Here is an 18181-nt window from a genome sequence, read left to right as displayed (position 1 = left end):
CTAACTTGATTTCAATTTATATTATTAGTTCATCAACTATACTAAGGTGAAAAGTTTCATGACCACTCTTAACACATTGTTGCAACGCGTGCTGCAATTCATGCACTTACCTACCTTATCATTCATTTGTAATTTATTAAGAGGATTTTGCATTATCTCAGGACATCATCTTACCTTCATATAACTTGCTTCACATATACTTACAGAGAGCAAAATGTTAAAAGCATTTTTGCTTTTAAATGATGTTGAACTGTTGATCTCATACATGTTGAAAGAAAAGAGCAAAAGAGGGTATAAAATACACAAGAACAGATTATTTAATCTTCTATCTATCAATGGCAGACAAGTTTTTAAAGAAAGGTCGCACAGAAATTTTTTTAAGTTCCTTAGATTCCAAACATACGTAAAATGATGAAGGACAAAAACGAGGAATGATTCAAGGCGAGGCAAAAGCACAAATTAGAAACTAACATGAGGATAGATGAAATCTCAAAGAATACAATATCTAAAGAAAAACAAAAACTTGTTCTCTTTTTTTTTATGTACAAATTTAAAGACTAATAAATTTCTGAATTCACAGTCAAGGAGTCGTGCCATCTACAGACCAAAGCAAGTCACCTCACATTTTGTCGTCGACTATGAAGCACATACATTTCACAAAAGGCAAAGAATCCATACCAATTCATTTTACATACTACTGATACGTATCTATTTTATGATGACGTATCTAACATCCAAGTCAATATATTTATTTTTATGTTGACCTTAGTAAAAATGTAAGCAACTCATCTAATATTTATAAACCAAAATGTTCATTTCTTCATACAAAACTAAGAGGACAAAAATCCAAATCTTAAAATCATCTAATCGTTATCATTACCAAAAAAATCTTATAAAATATAACCCACTCGAATATCTTCAACCATTTAACAAGAAAGTTCTTCGTTTTTGTTCTCCTCTAATCTTCTTCCTCTCCTCTGATCTATTTGTGTTTCAATCCCTTGCCGATAGGATAAATGCTACATATGCTGTCAGAAAAACACTTAACAGATTGGGATTGACCTGTCCCATTAGAAGATTTTGATTCGTTGGGACTAGTACAACAATAGGATTCATTTTATCCATATTCTGATACATCACCCAAATGGTCCAAACTGATTCCATAACCCCGAGACAAAGACAAACGGAATTTCAATCTTCAAACGAACATAACCCTTTTGTAAAAATTATTATCTTGAGCAAGAAGCTAATATTTATTAAGTTAAAATTGTACACAACAAGGAGCATATATTTTGGCCAAACCTCAACCAGGAATAGTTTTTTATGTCACTGTCTTGATGAAACTTTTGTCAAAGAGAAGCTGGAACCTTGGGAATGAGTTGATGAGCCATTGTTACAGTATGTGGGAATTCTCCACCTAAACAAAAGGGTCAAAAACGGCAACTTTTGTCAGATCATGGCTACAATGGGCTCGTGTTCTATTAATTATGGTAAATTCAAATGTAGAACCAAATGATGCAGCATAACTATGTGAATTCAATCTTTCTCAAGTAAAGAAGAGTCTTTGTCTTCAATGCTTCTTAAATAAAAGCGTACATGTGGTAATTTAATGATTTAGAATCAAAACATCAACTGAAAACCATGAATAATTTTGAGTATTTCCATTTTCCATTTTCTTTTTGTGATGTCTTTATGCAGGAAAACTCGAGTGCACCCAACTAATCTCACTTTGAACTAACCCAAATTCACTTGCTTGCATGGAAATATGGTTTATAATAGGTCGGAAACAAGTATCTCACGCCATAATTCTCTTCTTCAGTGAAACAAAAAGTTTTCATATGAATAAAAAAACACTGCATGGAGGAGCAACAGGATAGTACGTGTATACCGCTGTGAGGAGAATGTTTAGAAAGTAAAAAGTATACGCCTGGACCTTTTTTTTCTTTCCCCTCTTTGAGTTCAACTACATGTAACATATGTGCCTTAACCAGGTTAAGCATAACTCAGGCTTTCAAATATCGATATCATTGAAGATAAATGTCTTGGCTTAGGCTTTTGTTTCATATTCAATAGAAAAATATATTAGGTGGTCAGAGAGAAATGTAGCATACCTGTGATGAACAAAAATTATTTTCTTAATTAGTGTTCAATAGACTGACTTGCATTTTCATTTGATACAGGTGAAATGCCTTGTTCGATACACTGGCCAAAAAGGATGTAAACAAATCTTAAGAATTCTACAGACAATCCTGCTAAGAACACTGTCAGGAAAATAACGAAAGTGGGAGAGGGTTTTCAATTTTTATTCATGCAAAAACTATCGCACAATGGACCATATGTAATAATCAATACTTAACTTTCTGATCTAATCATTGCCCTTATACTTCTTGTTGTATCATAAAGTTTGTAACTTGCGTAACCTTGCTTCCAATGGTCCTCAGTTTCTTCTAACAGTTTTACTCTTGGAAGTAAGGATATGGATACGAGACAAGGATACAACATGAATATGACACGGCAAGGACATGTTTATTAAAATAAACATTTTAAAAGTTATAAATCATTTCCATACTATGTGAAAATTCAAAGTAATTGTATATGTTTACAAAGTATGAGCTTGATGTTTTTCACTCTCAAAATGTTTTTTTTTATAGAACACTTCAAAGTTATTGACATATATAGTTTTTTTTAGTATACTCGACAAGTGTTCCATGCATGTCTAACACATTTGTTGCATGAACAAGTGTCCAACACGTGCAGAGTGTCTAAGTGTCTGTCACGAACAGACTAGCCAAACTAAAGTGCCTGTGCATCTTAGGTTTTATCTTACCACTTCCTAGAAAAAATAAATTTATGTAGGAACGTGTACAGCAAAGTTGCATTTAGATTAAAATATTGAGTACAACAAACTGGCTCTTCGTAGCCTAACTTTATGTATTTAATGCTTTAACAGGAATGAACTTATAGTCTTGTCTATAAAATTCCATTTAGAAAAAGCTATCAATAGGTTACCTGCAGAATATATCCATGCAGCCAATCTAGTGTTTGTGGAAATGTAGTCGCTGATATATTAACTACTATTAAACCCTGTGAACAATCATAGGAACATATTAACAGATGATATTGGCTAAACATGATTACTGTTCAATAAGACACACATTAGACCACTAATTCCTAATAAGCATTGCATCCATCTTTCCTTGGAAAAACAATAAGGGAAGAAACAAACCTGTGATTTGAACGAGCAAAGGTAGCCCTGAATGGTCTTTAAATTAGCTATAAGCTTACTTTTATCCTGATATAAAGTAAAATCAGAAAAAACAACAAATAATAAAAAAAATGATATAGAAGTGAGGGATGGACACGAAGGAGATAAATACACATCATAGAGAATGAGATAGAAGAACAAAAAAAAAAAAAAACAGCAGTCACAAAGAAAACTCCTAAAAAATTTATCCTTCTAATAGGGCAAGGGCATTTTACATGGTCCTGCCTTCCGAAGATTGCTGCCCTAATTAGCTAGGTTTCTGGTTACTGATCATTTTTCTCACTGGAAGCATGAACCTCATCAAGCATGAAATTTGTTGACAGAAAAGCCATGAATAAAAGGAGCCAAATAGGATATTCAAAGGGAAACAGAAAAGCCTTCAAAACCTTTGGGAAGATTCATGTAACTTTATAGGATTATGGTGTAGTAGGCACAAGTTTTTCAAAGACTATAAGCCACACACTATAGCTTTAAATCTTCAAGCTCTTCTCAACTATTGTGTAGGGGCTTCTCTCTGGCCCTTGTACTCCTTTACATGATAATAAATTTCTGGTGTTTGGGCCATGCCCTTTCACCTTGTTTCCTCTTAAAGAAAAAAAAAAGTCAAATAGATTTTTCTTTTAACAAAAAAATTTCAGAAGGAAAAAAAGAAAAGCACCAAATAAAGAATTTAAAAGGAGGATAGTTAGAAATAGCCTTATAAAGAGCTTCTTTTCTTTTTCTTCCACAAAAAAACCACAGGTATCAAAGAGAACAAAAGTACAGACAAAAGCTTGAATAGAAAGATAGACTACACCTGAGCACCATGTAAACCAAAAAGTAAAATACGAGGAACAGCTCCAATTACTAGGGATAAAAAGTAAAACAAAGGTCACTGACGGAAAGAAAATGATTCGAATCCAAAGCGAGATATTAAAGTGAATTACACCTCTCTTAAGGATACAAATGAAGATCTCGGTCATTTTCTCAGAGGATTAGTTTGCTCTTCCAATTTGGGATTATTTTCTGTAGGCTTTTGTTGTGTGCATAGCCCGTAACAGTCACTATTGTTTCATGATGGAAGAAGTTTACTCCACCTGTCTTTCAAGATAAGACGAAACATTTGGCTCGGGAGAAGAGAGAATCTTTAGGTGGCTTAAGAGATGTTCAGAAGAGGCATGATCTCTGATAGAACACTTGTGTAGATGTTCTTTATTCAACTTGGTAAAAGATACTTAAGTACAAAGACGGATAGATTATCAATCCTGGAAATAAAACACACAAATAACAAAACAACCAGAACATACCACTCTGTTCTCCTCTCAAGGAAAAACAGCCTACTCATTAACTGAAAAACTCCTCCACTCACAGACTCCTCTCCTTCCCTTTAAACTACCCCTTCCCTCCTAAATAACTGTAAGACTCAAAAACTGTAAAAATAACAGCACTAGCCTTAGAACTTGGTGTGTAACCAAAGACTAAATAGTAAAACAGTCCCCAAGTTCACCCCGAGATTGTCCTGAGTTATTACTATTGAAAGTAACACCAACACGAGGCTTACGTGGAAACCCAAGAACCGGGAGAAAAACCATTATATTTTTAGTTTTATTATTTTTTTGATGATTTACAAAGATACAATGAAGGAGATCAAATAGAAAACACAAGGCCACTATATTTTTAGTTTTATTATTTGGGCATATCTCTCAGAAGGCTTTAATTATTCTCTCGGACTTATTTAGTTTGAAATGAAATGAACTGAAGCCAATAGTCTAAAGGTAGGTTCTTGATTGAGATACATTCCCCGCATCCTCTTGCATACAAAGGTCTGCTATGTGCTACCTTAGCCCATTTTTCAAACTTCAAGTGAAAGGCACCGAACTCCTGCCATTTCTCAGGTTGCTTTATAAGTTCATCTAGTAATCCTTGATCTAAATCAATCAAATCATACTCTGCAAACAGCAGGTTGATGAGGACCTCTAAATGGAAGTACATTTGTAACGTTTCTTTAATCTCAACTCAATTATTGAACTCAAAAGACGTGAGACAACCCATAGATTGTAGAAGTCTGTTTAGAAGAATCTTGGACTCTTGATAACCCATTGTTGTTGAGAGCTCTGATTTTTCAGGCCTAAAGCAGAGAAATTTGTTTTTGTTTTAACCTTGTCCACATAGCTATACTTCTTCTCCTCTTCTTGTGATCGGTGAATATCTTCAAAGAGATGCTTTTCCAACTTGCCCTAATCTGAATGCCATGTCTTATAATCATACTTTGATTTGAAACTTTTCAACATTTTAAGGAACAATCTCCATCCCTGTCTTTCCTTGCTCGAGAGAATATGTATGATGTTCCACCTGTTCTGGGCCAAAAGTTGCACCTTAAAATCCACCCCTTCTCTATTCTAAATTTTGAGACTTCTGTTATGCCATTATCTATTCTTTCTTTCCTGTAGAAGTATTGATTTTCTGATTTTTGACAAAGTTCCACAATAGCCTCTTGGAACCAGCAAAGTTGGGAGCTTGATAATGGCAGGATTTCCTTTGCTTCCACATGAACTTGAATTAACTCGTTCTTATACCTTGATTTGATTTGTTAGGTCCCCACGTACAAAAATAGAAGATACCAATACATTGCAATATCAAAAAGAAATTACAATATGTAATGTCTTGGAAGTTCCTAACAAGAGGCGATGGTTCTTTGGAAGCTGATGGTGCATTCTCATAAATATATTAGGGTTAGTAAGATACCCATCGCGCATTGAAGCACTAAGAAGAAAGTAATGGATCTTGTGCCACGCAGGAAATATGTGCTTGACCAATTATCTAAGATCGGAAAGTTGGGGGCTAAGCCTTGCAATACAATTTGCAACTAATTAAAGATGGAGAATTATTTGAAAATCCAGAGGTATAGAAGATTCGTTGGAAGGTTGAATTATCTAAAAGTGATACAACTACGGTTTTTTAAAGCTCAAGGTGCAACGAAAAGCAATAGTCTTCTAGGCTTAAGTGCAAGGCACAAAAAGAGCGAGCTTTTTTTAGGTGTACTGTATGTAAAAATACTACATTAAAAAGATGAACCATAGTTGAAGTGAAAATATGAAGGAAAGGAAAAGAGGAACTCTAAACACACGAAAGATTGCATTTACACTTTACTAAATGTAAGTTTTTTAGTTAATAAAGAGGGGGCGAACCCTGGTAATTATTATTTTTGAAAATAATGAAAAATCCCAAAAGCATGCCTTATTTTATGAGCCTCGCCTTGAAAGACAAGGCACCAACTTGAGCCTTGAGCCTAGGCGTGGATACAACCTGATCTAGTTTATTCAAAAAAAAAAACATTGGGACTAAGTACATAGTAGAGTAAGAATTAGACAAAAGAACCAACCATGCATACCTACCATTTTCTCTCAATTTCAGCCGGCTGAATATGCCATGAATTGTACTTTCAAAGATGCTTCTATCTCAATTTATATCCAAATACGGTTTGTCTTTTATAATGATAAATCTACGGTTGGAAATTCCAAAACTAAGTGCCATGACATTCAAATCCAAATTAAGCACAAATTTCTTACTTAGAAAAAGTCTCATATTCTTTTATGTTTCAATTGCCAAAGTAAATGTAGATCAGCGGCACTCGCCATGCTACTGACCTTGAGGTTCATATCACGATGTTATACCCCCACTTGTTGTACTAAAAAAGTAGTTTTCAAAAGAAAACTTATGTTCCGGAATGTAGTATTGAATAAATAAGGATACCTGGAGAGGACATTTGTCACTAAATGTTCGAGGGGAGATCCATTCCTCGAGTAGTGCCTGAACAAGACAAGAAGTACATAAATTACAACAAAAACTTCCGATAGCCTATAAGCAAGGCTAAAGCAAAAACAAACACATGAAAAATTAGTGTAGATTGAGTTTGGCCCAATTCGTTTTTCCTCTCCACTTAATGCTTTTGCAGAATGTTGCTCACCACAAGCTTTTCTTCCTCTTTTTCTTTTTTAACAAGAAACAACTTTTTTCCATCTTCAACTTTGTTGGATAACAGACACTGTACTGCAGTATACTACCTAACCTTTTGTTTACTATGTTATTTAGTCATTTAATGTTAAACTTGAGTCGTTTATTTATTTCAAATTATAAATATATACTCATTGTTCCTATCTAAAAAATACACATATATACATTTAAAAGAAAAAAAAAAAGTGTCTTTCAAACATGAAGAATGTTCTATGGTTTAGAGATTAGCATGTCATGTCCATGCCATATTATATATTTGAGTCCATGCTTCATTAATTTTTCCTTTTTTGCAAATAAAAGATTGAGAAAAAAGTGAAACAAACCTTGTGATCAAATTCAGCCATTTTTAAGACTATGGGTATTATTATTGGCTCAGCACCAGACTTCTCTTTCTTGACAGAAGCAGATCTATTTGTCTCCTCTTTATTGTGGGTTTCTTCTGAATAGCATCATAAAATGCAAAATAGTTTTCTCAGGAATCCTAATCTAAATTGGTCATTAAATATGAACACTTGGTTAGCATTCCTCAATTCTATGATAAAGCTAGACAAAGTAGTGACCTCATAAGCACAAAATTCAGAGTTCGAATTAGCAATAGCATCATAAAATGCAAAATAGTTTTCTCAGGAATCCAAATCTAAATTGGTCGTTAAATATGAACACTTAGGAAGCATTCCTCAATTCTATGATAAGGCTAGAGAAAACAATGAACTCATAAGCACAAAATTCAGAGTTCGAACCAACCTGTAATTCCAGAGCTATTTCCTGCTATACCCACAGCTTCTAGAGAGTCTAACCCTTCATTCTCTTGGTTGGTGTGCATGCATTCTTTCGAATGAGAACATTTAATACAGGTGCCGTTCCCTTTTTTACATTGATGAACAACTAGACAACTACGCTCCATTTGTTTTGCACTTTTATCATCTGATGTTGCTGATAAAGGATTGTTTTCAATATCTTTTGCTGAAACATTAGCTGGTGACTTACTTTCATCATCCATCAAATATATACTGGGATCCAAATGTATTCCCTAAATTTTTTATAAAGAAGACCGAGGCAATATCAAAACAACAATTCCCTAAAGATAATTTAGAGAAAAGAAGTAAATAAAGACCCGAGTGAAACCCAATTCATTATGGAAATAGCAAGTTTGCATGTTCTACGTTAAAATATCTATGACTTCTAAGCCATTTGAATTAGAAGTTTTAGTTTACATTTTCTAAGGCAAGATTCACCTCAATTATTATAGGCTTTCCATCTTTCATAGCTTTCTTTAAATCACCAGCCAAACCTATACAGAAAATATAGGGTAACAGAAGCCATCAACCAACCAGATAGCAACAAACTCTACAACTGAAGGGATGACTAACCTTTACGAACAATCCTGCATTCTCTACAGAATTCAGTAATTAACTCCTCTGGAGAGCTAAAATCTCGTGCCCATACAGGAGTAGACGTCAATGGAGCGCTGAATATTTAAAGGGAAAAGCCATCTCAATAAGGATCACAAAACTCGCAAGTGTATGCATGTGCACACTGATATCAAAAAATTTAAACAAAACAGAAGATTCCCTCTCTTTCTTTACGGGTTCTTTTTTTAGGAAAAATAACCACTTTCATAGAGAAAAAAATGAAAGAATACACAGCCATACAAAAAACCAAGCCCACAAAAAGGAGGGACAGCCTTTATAAGAAGGGGCTCCAACTATGCAAAATAATGCCCAAAGAATAATAACAAAAGGGCCCACGGAGAAACATGAAAACAAATGAGGGACCAAACACCCTTCCATTCCTCCCATCCCACAGAACCCATAACATAGCACATGCTCTGGCAAGCCAAAGAAACCGGACTTTCTCCCCAAACGGCAGATTGAGGAGGAACTCCTCGATCATGACACTAACATCTCTATAGCGAACACTCGTCGTTCCAAACATTTGGAAGAAGGAATCTCAAACAACGCCCAGTTTCTTTACAGCATGTAAGAAGTTGGTTAGCTTCTGCATGACTTTTGAGATTCAGCTTTTGATTAAGTGATAATTCAGAAATGAATTTGCAAAATCAATAGCATTGAAAATGAATTCATTTCCATTCGGTCTTGATTTTAGATGTAGGATGGGGCCGATGGGCTAACAAGAGTCAAAAGCTAAATGCATTGGTGACAGCTTAGTAGAAGACAAAGACATAGAGAAGAAAAACTTGTAGTCCTATACTCTGTTAAACCAAACTGCTTTTAACCCTCCAGATAATAATATTTTGTTTTATAAAATGGAGAAAAATAAATTATGGACATACTCTGTTGATGTGCGTAGTAATTCATAAACCATATCTGTCTGCAAATATAAAAGATTGTTAGTAGTAGGAAATTATACAAAGAGTTAGCACATAACTAGGTCTCAAGATATAGAACAAGGGGAGATTGAAATTTTAAATATGCAGAACCTGTAACACATTTGGGAGATTAAGTCTCTGTGCAAGTTGGGTGGCAATGGTTGACTTCCCAACACAGGCAGTTCCACATACAAGAATCACCAAGGGGACCCTTTGATGGTGAAATCTAGAAAAGATGAGATAGAACTTAGCAACATGTGGTAAAAGCAAGAACTGCCATGGTGGATTGCATCAGATTCATTGGGAACATGCGAGAACCCTAGTAAATTGACCTAAGAAGCCCTACCTCCATGATCAATGTGAGTTGGGTGCTTTCATGATCTCATAACCATCAAAACTACTGGTTTCCAACTTTATTTAGTTACTTTATCCATTAGAATCCAAGCTTCACACCCCCATCCATAACAAATACTCATAGGAAATAAACGTCCATAACCAATATTCTCACAAACAGAAATAAATCAGACAATAATTACTAGAAGAGAAGCAAAAGAATTCTTGATGGAGTGGTTGCCATCATATGATCTGAATTAATGAAATATGCTGTTGCATTTTCATGCAACAGCAACTGAAAGTTGTTGCTAGTAAGAGCTGTGGATAAAAGTTATGGGGAAGACAGAGAGACAATTAAACACACACATTCTGCATATATTTATTAAGTCTCATGCGAGGTTTCCAACTATGGAAAAACACAGAGAAGCTCCACTCAAGGAAATATACAAACCTTGTCATCATCTTATAACGATTTATGTACTCTTCCCCATAACCACGTCGCTCCATGAGCTGCATATGATGCCCTAAAAGAAAGTTAGCTATAGCTACATATTACGACATACTGATAAGCATTAGTAATTCATCGGCTTTGTATTTCTCGGCAGCATTGTAAAAGTTGTACAAATCCAGTTGGTAGAGAAGCAAAAAATTCGATGACATCACATACCTTGAAAATATTAGCTTCCAGATCAGATTGGGAGCTACAAAAAAATATCGTAATCAAGAATATATAAAAGTACTAGTAATGGAAAAAAAAAAAGTAATATTCATTCTCCTTTGAACAAGAAGCGCATAAAATGACATAGGGGGAGAAGACAAGAATATGTCTCACACATCTAAAAGGCTATTATCTACAAGCAGCTTCTTGAGTTCCAATGCAATTTTAATAGCAACATGATTTGGAATCTGAAATTAGAAGAGTTAGAATTAACATATAAATGAGCATTCAAACCAAGTTAACCAACCTGTATAGAAAAGACCAACGTTACCTTTGCTTCTCAAGCAGAGGCTAGAAAGCAAAAACACAATAAATTTTACTCTTAACAACGAAGAAAGACTTCTTGTAAGATTCATTGAGCTTGCTTGGCAAGAGACAAAGTATTAAAAACAATACCCAAAAAAACATCAATAAATCGAAAGAGTTGTTGATAAGCTTGGTGCCAAGAAAGCCTCTTAATTGGAAGCACTTGTACCTTGGTCACTGTCAACATCCTGCTGAGCAAAAACCGCGACAATACATAATAGTGATCCGCATTATCTCCCAACCACACCTTCACCTGCCAGAGAATAACCAGGCACCACATGCAATAAAAAATCAATACAAAAAAAAAAAAAAAAAACAAGACTAATGAAGCAGAGTTCCTAGGTAAATTCCTAACCAAGAAATCGTGAGGAAACGTGAAATCAGACCGAAATTGAGCCAATTCTTACATTCAGATCAGTCCAGTCAGCAAAGAAGCAAATAATTGAATGGAAAAACAAATTTTACCTTGACAAAATCGTACTTGGAGGAGGTGTTACGAGAGGGTAATCTGGCAACCGGGAAAGTTGACCAATCTTTGAGATTATCATTGGATTGAGAAGAGTTACCGGCATCGGTGATTGCTTCTTCATCGGTGCTGGTGTTGTTGATCTCGGGGTTTGGCATTGGCACGGAGTTGTCCTCCACTTTCCTCATTTTCTTTTTCCTTGTATTAGCTTTCTATTTCAGCACCATGTCCTCAAAACTCGGGCTATTTATACCACCCTTCACCTCGTTGCCTCGTGACATCCAACTTTCTTCTGCTTGGTCCTAAAAGTTAAACCGACTAAAAATCTTACTCGATCAATCGTTCGTCGTTTGCGAATATGTTTGACATTGATGATGTTCTTGGGTTTTTGATATCTCGTATTAATCTACGATGTACGTGCCATGTGGATGAATTTGGACTTGGAAAGTATGTCCAAAGAAGATAAATATAACATAAACGGTTTGAATTTATCTAATCAAATTATTTCAAATCCAATATGAGGTATTTAAAGAGGATTATGAGATAATGAAACATAACTTTTAACGTTTCTTTGTTCTATAATTATTCTCGCATCAAAAATCATTTTCTTCCTTTCCAAATTACAAATTTACATTAGTGTCAAGATTGACATCTTTTGTGGGAAAGAATTGAAGCAGGAGACCAAAAATAGTGAAGGTTGAGAATAGCGATCAAGACAACCAATGCTAATTAGGTCGAGGAGACTAACCGGAAGTCAAAACCAAAGTCCAACCAAGTTAAAGCAAGGAACCACAACCAATGCTCGTGCACAAAATTATTGATGGAAAGTGATCATCTATGATCAAAATTCCTAATCGAGGTGACCCTAAGTGTGTCAAGTGAAATATTTTCATCATCCGTGTGTCCAAGCAAAGCACTATAGAAACTTACCAAGGTTGAGGTTAGGGCTAGAGATCTCTAACAACCTTACCCTAATGTCTAGATGGTTGTGTGAACCCAAAGTTTAAGTTTGATTGTTGTATTTAAACACAAACACAAGGTGTTATATTTACATACTCACGTCAAAGTGCTCAGAAAGTAAAAAATAACGAAGCTTCGTCATTTAAAAGTAATTCAAATATTAGATAGTCCAAGGTTGAAATTAAGGTTCAACCCTATTTTAAAGTATTTTTCTTTGTCACAATGATTAAGGGTGGGGGCACAACCACACACTACAACCATATTTTATAAAAAGCAAATTATTATTTAGTATATATTGTAATTTGAAACTTCAAAATTAATATTAAAATAAAAAAAGTCGACAATATGAAAGGATCAACACGTACTCCGCTAATCCCTTAATAAATCCGCTCCTAGTTACTCGAAGGTGAAGTGAGTCTACCTCTAACCAAAATTTAGAATCTACGTGACAATAACAATGAAATATTTTATGCATGTTTTCTATGGAGTTCCATTTGAATCCCGGATTAAAAATAAAAACTATATTTATTTAATTACAAAAAAAAAACGTGAGATATTTCCTAATTTAAATATATCCCATTCACATAAGATTTATGTAGACATTTTAGATAATAATATAATTTAGAGAAACAAAACATTACATATAAATATAGTAGTAAATAAGGAAAAATCGTGATTGAGAATAAATAAGGGCTAAATAGAAATTTTATAATGAATCAAGTAAACAAAAGACAAACTTAAATTCATCATTTTCATTAAAACTTAGCTCAATTGACATTTGTATATATCGAGAATCTAAAAATTTTATGTTCAAATCTTGTCCCGACTTGTATTAAAAAAACTTAAATCTTCTGTTATTTACTTAGAATGTGTTAGGATTATATTTTGAAGTGTTTAATTTAAAAAATAAATTATTTTAAAAAAATTAGATTACTTGAAATATTCTCAAAATAGTTTTTACTTATATTTTGAACAATTTTCTAAATATAAATTTAAACAAAAATAAATTTATTGATAAATATTTTTTTATCAAGTCAATTCAAATGGATCCTTATTTAAAAAACAATTTTTAAGATTTGTTCTAAGAAAACAAAATTTGTAATCAAATTTAATTTGAAAATATTTAAGCTCAAGGAATACTCAATTTAATTGCTTTCTCGATACAAAACCTAGTCATTTTAATTCTTTCTCATATTGGGTTTTCATGTTATGATCATCTGTGAATAAAGTAGAAGAATGCAAAATCTGCTACAAACGTTTCTCTAATGGCAAGGCTATGGGTGGTGACGTGCGATCTCACAGCTTGCCCACTCAAATCTCATTCAAACGCCGAGGAGGCTCGAGGGGGACAATTGTCGATGGATGTTGATGAAAATTTTCTAAAACAGTATTTTCCATATTAAAATGTATAACACATTTTTATGTTTTAAAACAAATGGGTTTTATTTTTAATTACTAAAAACGTTTCCTTATTTAAAATTGATTTTCTTAACTATGCATCGTCATTATCGAAGTTTGAGATCAAATTATGATTGTTGATGTGTTACTTAAATGAGACGTTGAGGCCAACTTAGGGCGATTAAGGCATTACACAATAATCTTATGACCGTTGAGCTCAAGCTCTATATAAAGAGGTAGTTTCCCGCTGCTCATTTCGATATTAGAAAAAACATCTTATAAAATAGAGCTTAGAAATTCTCTCCATCTTCTTTCTCTTTTTGTTCGGCGAGACCTAAGCTTTTTCTCAGAGGTTCATTTCATATGAACACATTCTCACATTCTCATTATAGACGTAGAAGTATTTCATTGCAAAAAAATTTCAGGTGTTCAATTTCTGTTTGGGCATTATGTCTCGAGTGTTCAAATTCAATCACCTACCTTTTGTTCCATCGCATTGTTCACAGTATTAGTTCCAACCATGAAGAATGGTACATTGTGCGAAAGAAGAAGAAACAAAAACAAAAAATGGAAAAGGGTTTGTGGGCGTGATTGAGAAGAAGAATTTGAATATAAAGTAAGAGTGAGGATAACATATCTCAACCTCATAGATTTGCCAAAACTTCCGTATATCTCAACCTTCAAGTGTGTTTGAGAGGGGAAGTTGTAGGATTGATCTTATAAAAATAGTTTAAATTTTTTTAAAAGAGATGTATTGTAATACCAACTTGGGGTGGGAGATTTGAACTTGCTACCCTTTGTCTTCATATACATAATAGAATTTAGGTAAAATTAATTTTGAAACAACTAAATTTATTTTTGGTAGAAAACTTTTAAAAATGATTTTTTATCTATTTATAATTGATTTTCAATTATGTTTGGTTGCAAAAGTTAATTTAGAAGTGACAAACTAGTAATTGTATTTTAGATATAAGAAATAATTATTTAACTAAATCATTATTGTAAACAACTATTTATGTTTATTTTATCCTTAAATTCGTATGTGAAGAAGGATTTTCTTAAATCTTTGATCCATCATAAAAGAGCCTTGGTTGCTTCAAAGCTAGTATTTTTTATAGAATTTTTTAAAAAGTTATTATAAACGATAAAATTATTGAAAACATTTGTAAATTTTTGCAAGAAAGAGTGGGTTGTCTTCCGACGCCTAGATGCATTGGATCGAAATGTATACCTTAATATGTGGGGAAATGATCTCTGGACAAATGTAAGACCATCGGGAGTAGAGTCAAGAGATCTGTGTCGGGGGACATATTCCCAACGCTTACACAAAGCCGCATCGGGAATACCTTACTCGAGGGAAAAATAAAAAATCTAACTTAAATCTATAATTATTCGGCCTAAATCGACAAAGATAAGATCCACCATAACCTAAATAAAGAGAAAGAAAAAAAAGCAAAACAAAATCATTTTGCCTAAACAAACCTAAAAAAAAGAAGAAAAAAAACCCTAAATCCTTGAAAATCAAAAATATTTCTTTTAACTTAAACTCAACCTAAATCAAACAAAATTATTAACTTAAAGCAAACCTATAAATCCCTGGACATTGAAAATATTTGTTCGACCTGAACCAATCCTAAATCAGTAAACATAAAAAAATATTTCTTTAACTTAAACCAACCTAATTATTTATTTAAAACTTAAATCAAAATAAAAGGAAAAACCATAACCTTATCGGAATGAAGCAGCGGCGGAAGGCGAGCGACAAACGACATTGAAATGGAACAGCGGCAAGCGGGCGGTTCTTTGTTCGTCACTCATCTCTCTCAATCTCTTCCTCCTCCGGATCTGTAAATGACGGCTCTATTTATGGATCTAGAAGATGGTTTTATAGGGGAACTCTTAATGCCACCCGAAAACGTCGCGAGCTTCCACCTATTCTCGACGCCATTAGTAACACATCAGGAATGTCCTCACAACTCAGACGTGTACATGCACAGTGTAGGGTAAAACACAATAACTATTTAATTGTTTTCTTTTTGCCAATGTCATACATGTAAAATGTCTACAACTAGTGAGGCCGCCAACGCCAACCTTAAGGCGTCGAAAGAGACCCTATCTCTTGACGCCGCATATCCCAACAATCAAGAAGACGTCGGGATATTCCATTTTCTTGTAGTGAAAATATAACAAAATTTAAAATTTCGACAAGATAAACATTAGTCGATAGACACCGATAGAAGTCATTTACGAATGTCTATAATTGATACATACGAAATTTTACTATATTTTGATTCATTCTATATTTGAAAATGCCCTAAAAAATAAGTTCTCAGTTTATCCTAAAGTACACATTAAGCCCTCTAGATAATTTGATGTAATTTTAGTCGGATTTTGTTTTTCCAGTCGAGATATTAGTATTATATGGAAGGTTTTCTGTTTTTCTTTTTTTGCTTTTCTGGTATGTTAGTAAATGAAAAAAGTTATGAATGTTCATGCTCATTGATATGAATGTTAGCATAAATGATGTTCTAATGATAATTATTGTGATATGAACGTACAGTTAAGCTTGTCCTTTTATGTGATTGAAAATTGTATTAGCAAGCACGGAAATATGGTGTGATTTTACGAGGGATATCACGTGTTACATAAAATCTCAAACATGAAAAACTAATGCACGACAAATTCGAGTGAAAAGGCACTTGACGTGGTTAATTAGTATGAGAACATATGATACACGCACAGTGTCACAATCGTAACTTCTCAACACGATTGTGCGGCACTTGCTTAGCTCAATCAGCAAGTCAGCCGTTCGATAATCGGAATCCGCGGACAAACTCGCGGTATGACGTAGCCTCCCTCCCCGTTCTTGGGAAAATGTTTTTATAAAACGGGAAAGAGAAAGTAAATAGTTGAAAACGTCATAAAGAAAGCATTGAAGACTGTCAATTGCAAGGAAAATAACTCAGCATGCAAAGAGTGCGACAAGGCTTGGGCGGGGGTCGGACTGTTCATGTACCCCCTATAGTACATATTGAGAATTTTGGCCTTGGCAGGCTTGCATATGAAAAAGCCGAAATGTCACACTATGACTCGGCGACACCTAAACGAAAGAATTAACCTAAACTACTTTCAAGACATAAAGATAAAGTAATTTGGGGGTATTCGAGCATACCACCAACGGTAAATAATACGTTGGACAATTATGCCCCTGACATTCTCCCCCACTTAAACGGTTGACGTCCTCGTCAACTGGCGAAGCTGGAGCTCTTCGGTCTCCTGCGTCCATGCTTCAAAATCTTCGACAGGTCTTCCACTGGTTACCTCCACGAGGGCTTCTTCCGCTTCACCAGGAATTTATGTATCTCCCTCGTGGGCCTTCTACAGGTCCTTACTCTGTCAGCAAGGCCTTCCTCGACTTCTCTGTCTTCCTCCAGGTCCAGGTTGACAGGCAATCGTACGGCGTTGTTGCACCGTCACTTGAAAGCTTGGTCATCCCCTCTAACTCGTGGGGGCATCGCTTTTGATCTCCCCTCTCCTCCGTCGGCCTTGAAGCTTCTTCTAGGCACACTTGAGCGATGTTGGCCATCTGTTCACATTCTTCTCCAACTCGGTGGACTTGAGGGCGGTTCCCTAGACAAGGGCCATCAGCGATGAGCGGCAATACAGAATGCCTCTTGTTTTCAATCTCAAACGGACATTTCTTGATCGGCGAGTCGGTCTGAGCACTATAACCGAATTGGGTTGCCTTCAGCAGTTGAACCCGATTCTCTTGTCTGCCATCAACACAATGATGCAGCTGTTCTGCGAGCACACAACTGAGTTGCTCGGCTTCGACTTCAGAAGTCTTGGTCGCCCTGACGACCCCAAGACTTGGCCCCTCGATCATGGCTTGCTTTGAACCATTGAAGGCGACCTGACACTCGAGGTTCTCGCCCCACTGAGTGTCTTCTTCTCTCGACGACTCATCTTGGTGGAACTCCCCCACTTGAATCAGCACGCTCACCTGGCCCTGCACAGAACAACACTTTCCTCCCTTGGCATCAGTAAGACCCAGCGGCGCCACGGGGAACTCGTATGCTTCATGCCTAGTGACAGAATCTTTTTCGAGTCCCTTTGCCTTCGTTGTTCTTACTCGACATTGCCTCGGTCGGTCGTCTGACTTTGGGCGATGCTTCGCTCCACATCGGCAGTCCACCCACCTCGTGAGCATGGGGAGTGGACCTTTACGCCGGACCGCGAGCTTACTCTGGGTACGACGGTCAACACACTGTTGTGGGCTTCTGTCCTTCTTCATCAGGGAAAGGACGCGGGCTCCATACGGAGCTTGTACAGGTATACTGCACCCTGTACTCGATAACATCTCTGACGGTTTCCGAAGTTTGGTTAACTTCGGCGGCGCCATGCGATAAGCAT

General features: G+C 35.3%; 1 protein-coding gene across 4 annotated transcripts; it reads right to left on the bottom strand.

Moving 5' to 3' along the window:
* Positions 1 to 1043: 1043 nt before the first annotated feature.
* LOC103503450 (uncharacterized) lies at positions 1044 to 11846 on the bottom strand. 4 transcript variants are annotated; one of them, XM_051083439.1, is made up of 16 exons: positions 11410 to 11845; positions 11114 to 11197; positions 10753 to 10826; positions 10588 to 10621; positions 10372 to 10430; positions 9699 to 9813; positions 9552 to 9589; positions 8629 to 8726; positions 8494 to 8549; positions 8003 to 8288; positions 7582 to 7694; positions 6998 to 7054; positions 3227 to 3292; positions 3010 to 3084; positions 2112 to 2202; positions 1359 to 1417 (listed from the first exon to the last, which is right to left on the bottom strand). In XM_051083439.1, the coding sequence occupies exons 1-15, from the start codon at positions 11596 to 11598 to the stop codon at positions 2140 to 2142; spliced, it is 1407 nt and encodes a 468-aa protein (XP_050939396.1). In that variant the 5' UTR covers positions 11599 to 11845; the 3' UTR covers positions 1359 to 1417; positions 2112 to 2139. The 4 variants fall into 4 exon arrangements, with proteins under 4 accessions (XP_008465858.1, XP_050939396.1, XP_008465857.1 ...); XM_008467635.3 differs by having other exon boundaries at positions 7582 to 7697; positions 11410 to 11843; XM_008467636.3 differs by lacking the exon at positions 2112 to 2202 and having other exon boundaries at positions 1044 to 1417; positions 7582 to 7697; positions 11410 to 11844.
* Positions 11847 to 18181: the final 6335 nt, after the last annotated feature.

The sequence above is a fragment of the Cucumis melo genome, chromosome 4 (genome assembly GCF_025177605.1).
Source record: "Cucumis melo cultivar AY chromosome 4, USDA_Cmelo_AY_1.0, whole genome shotgun sequence".
Lineage (NCBI taxonomy): Eukaryota > Viridiplantae > Streptophyta > Magnoliopsida > Cucurbitales > Cucurbitaceae > Cucumis > Cucumis melo.
Note: the sequence above shows the minus strand (reverse complement) of the source record. Positions and strands in the feature narration are given on the sequence as shown.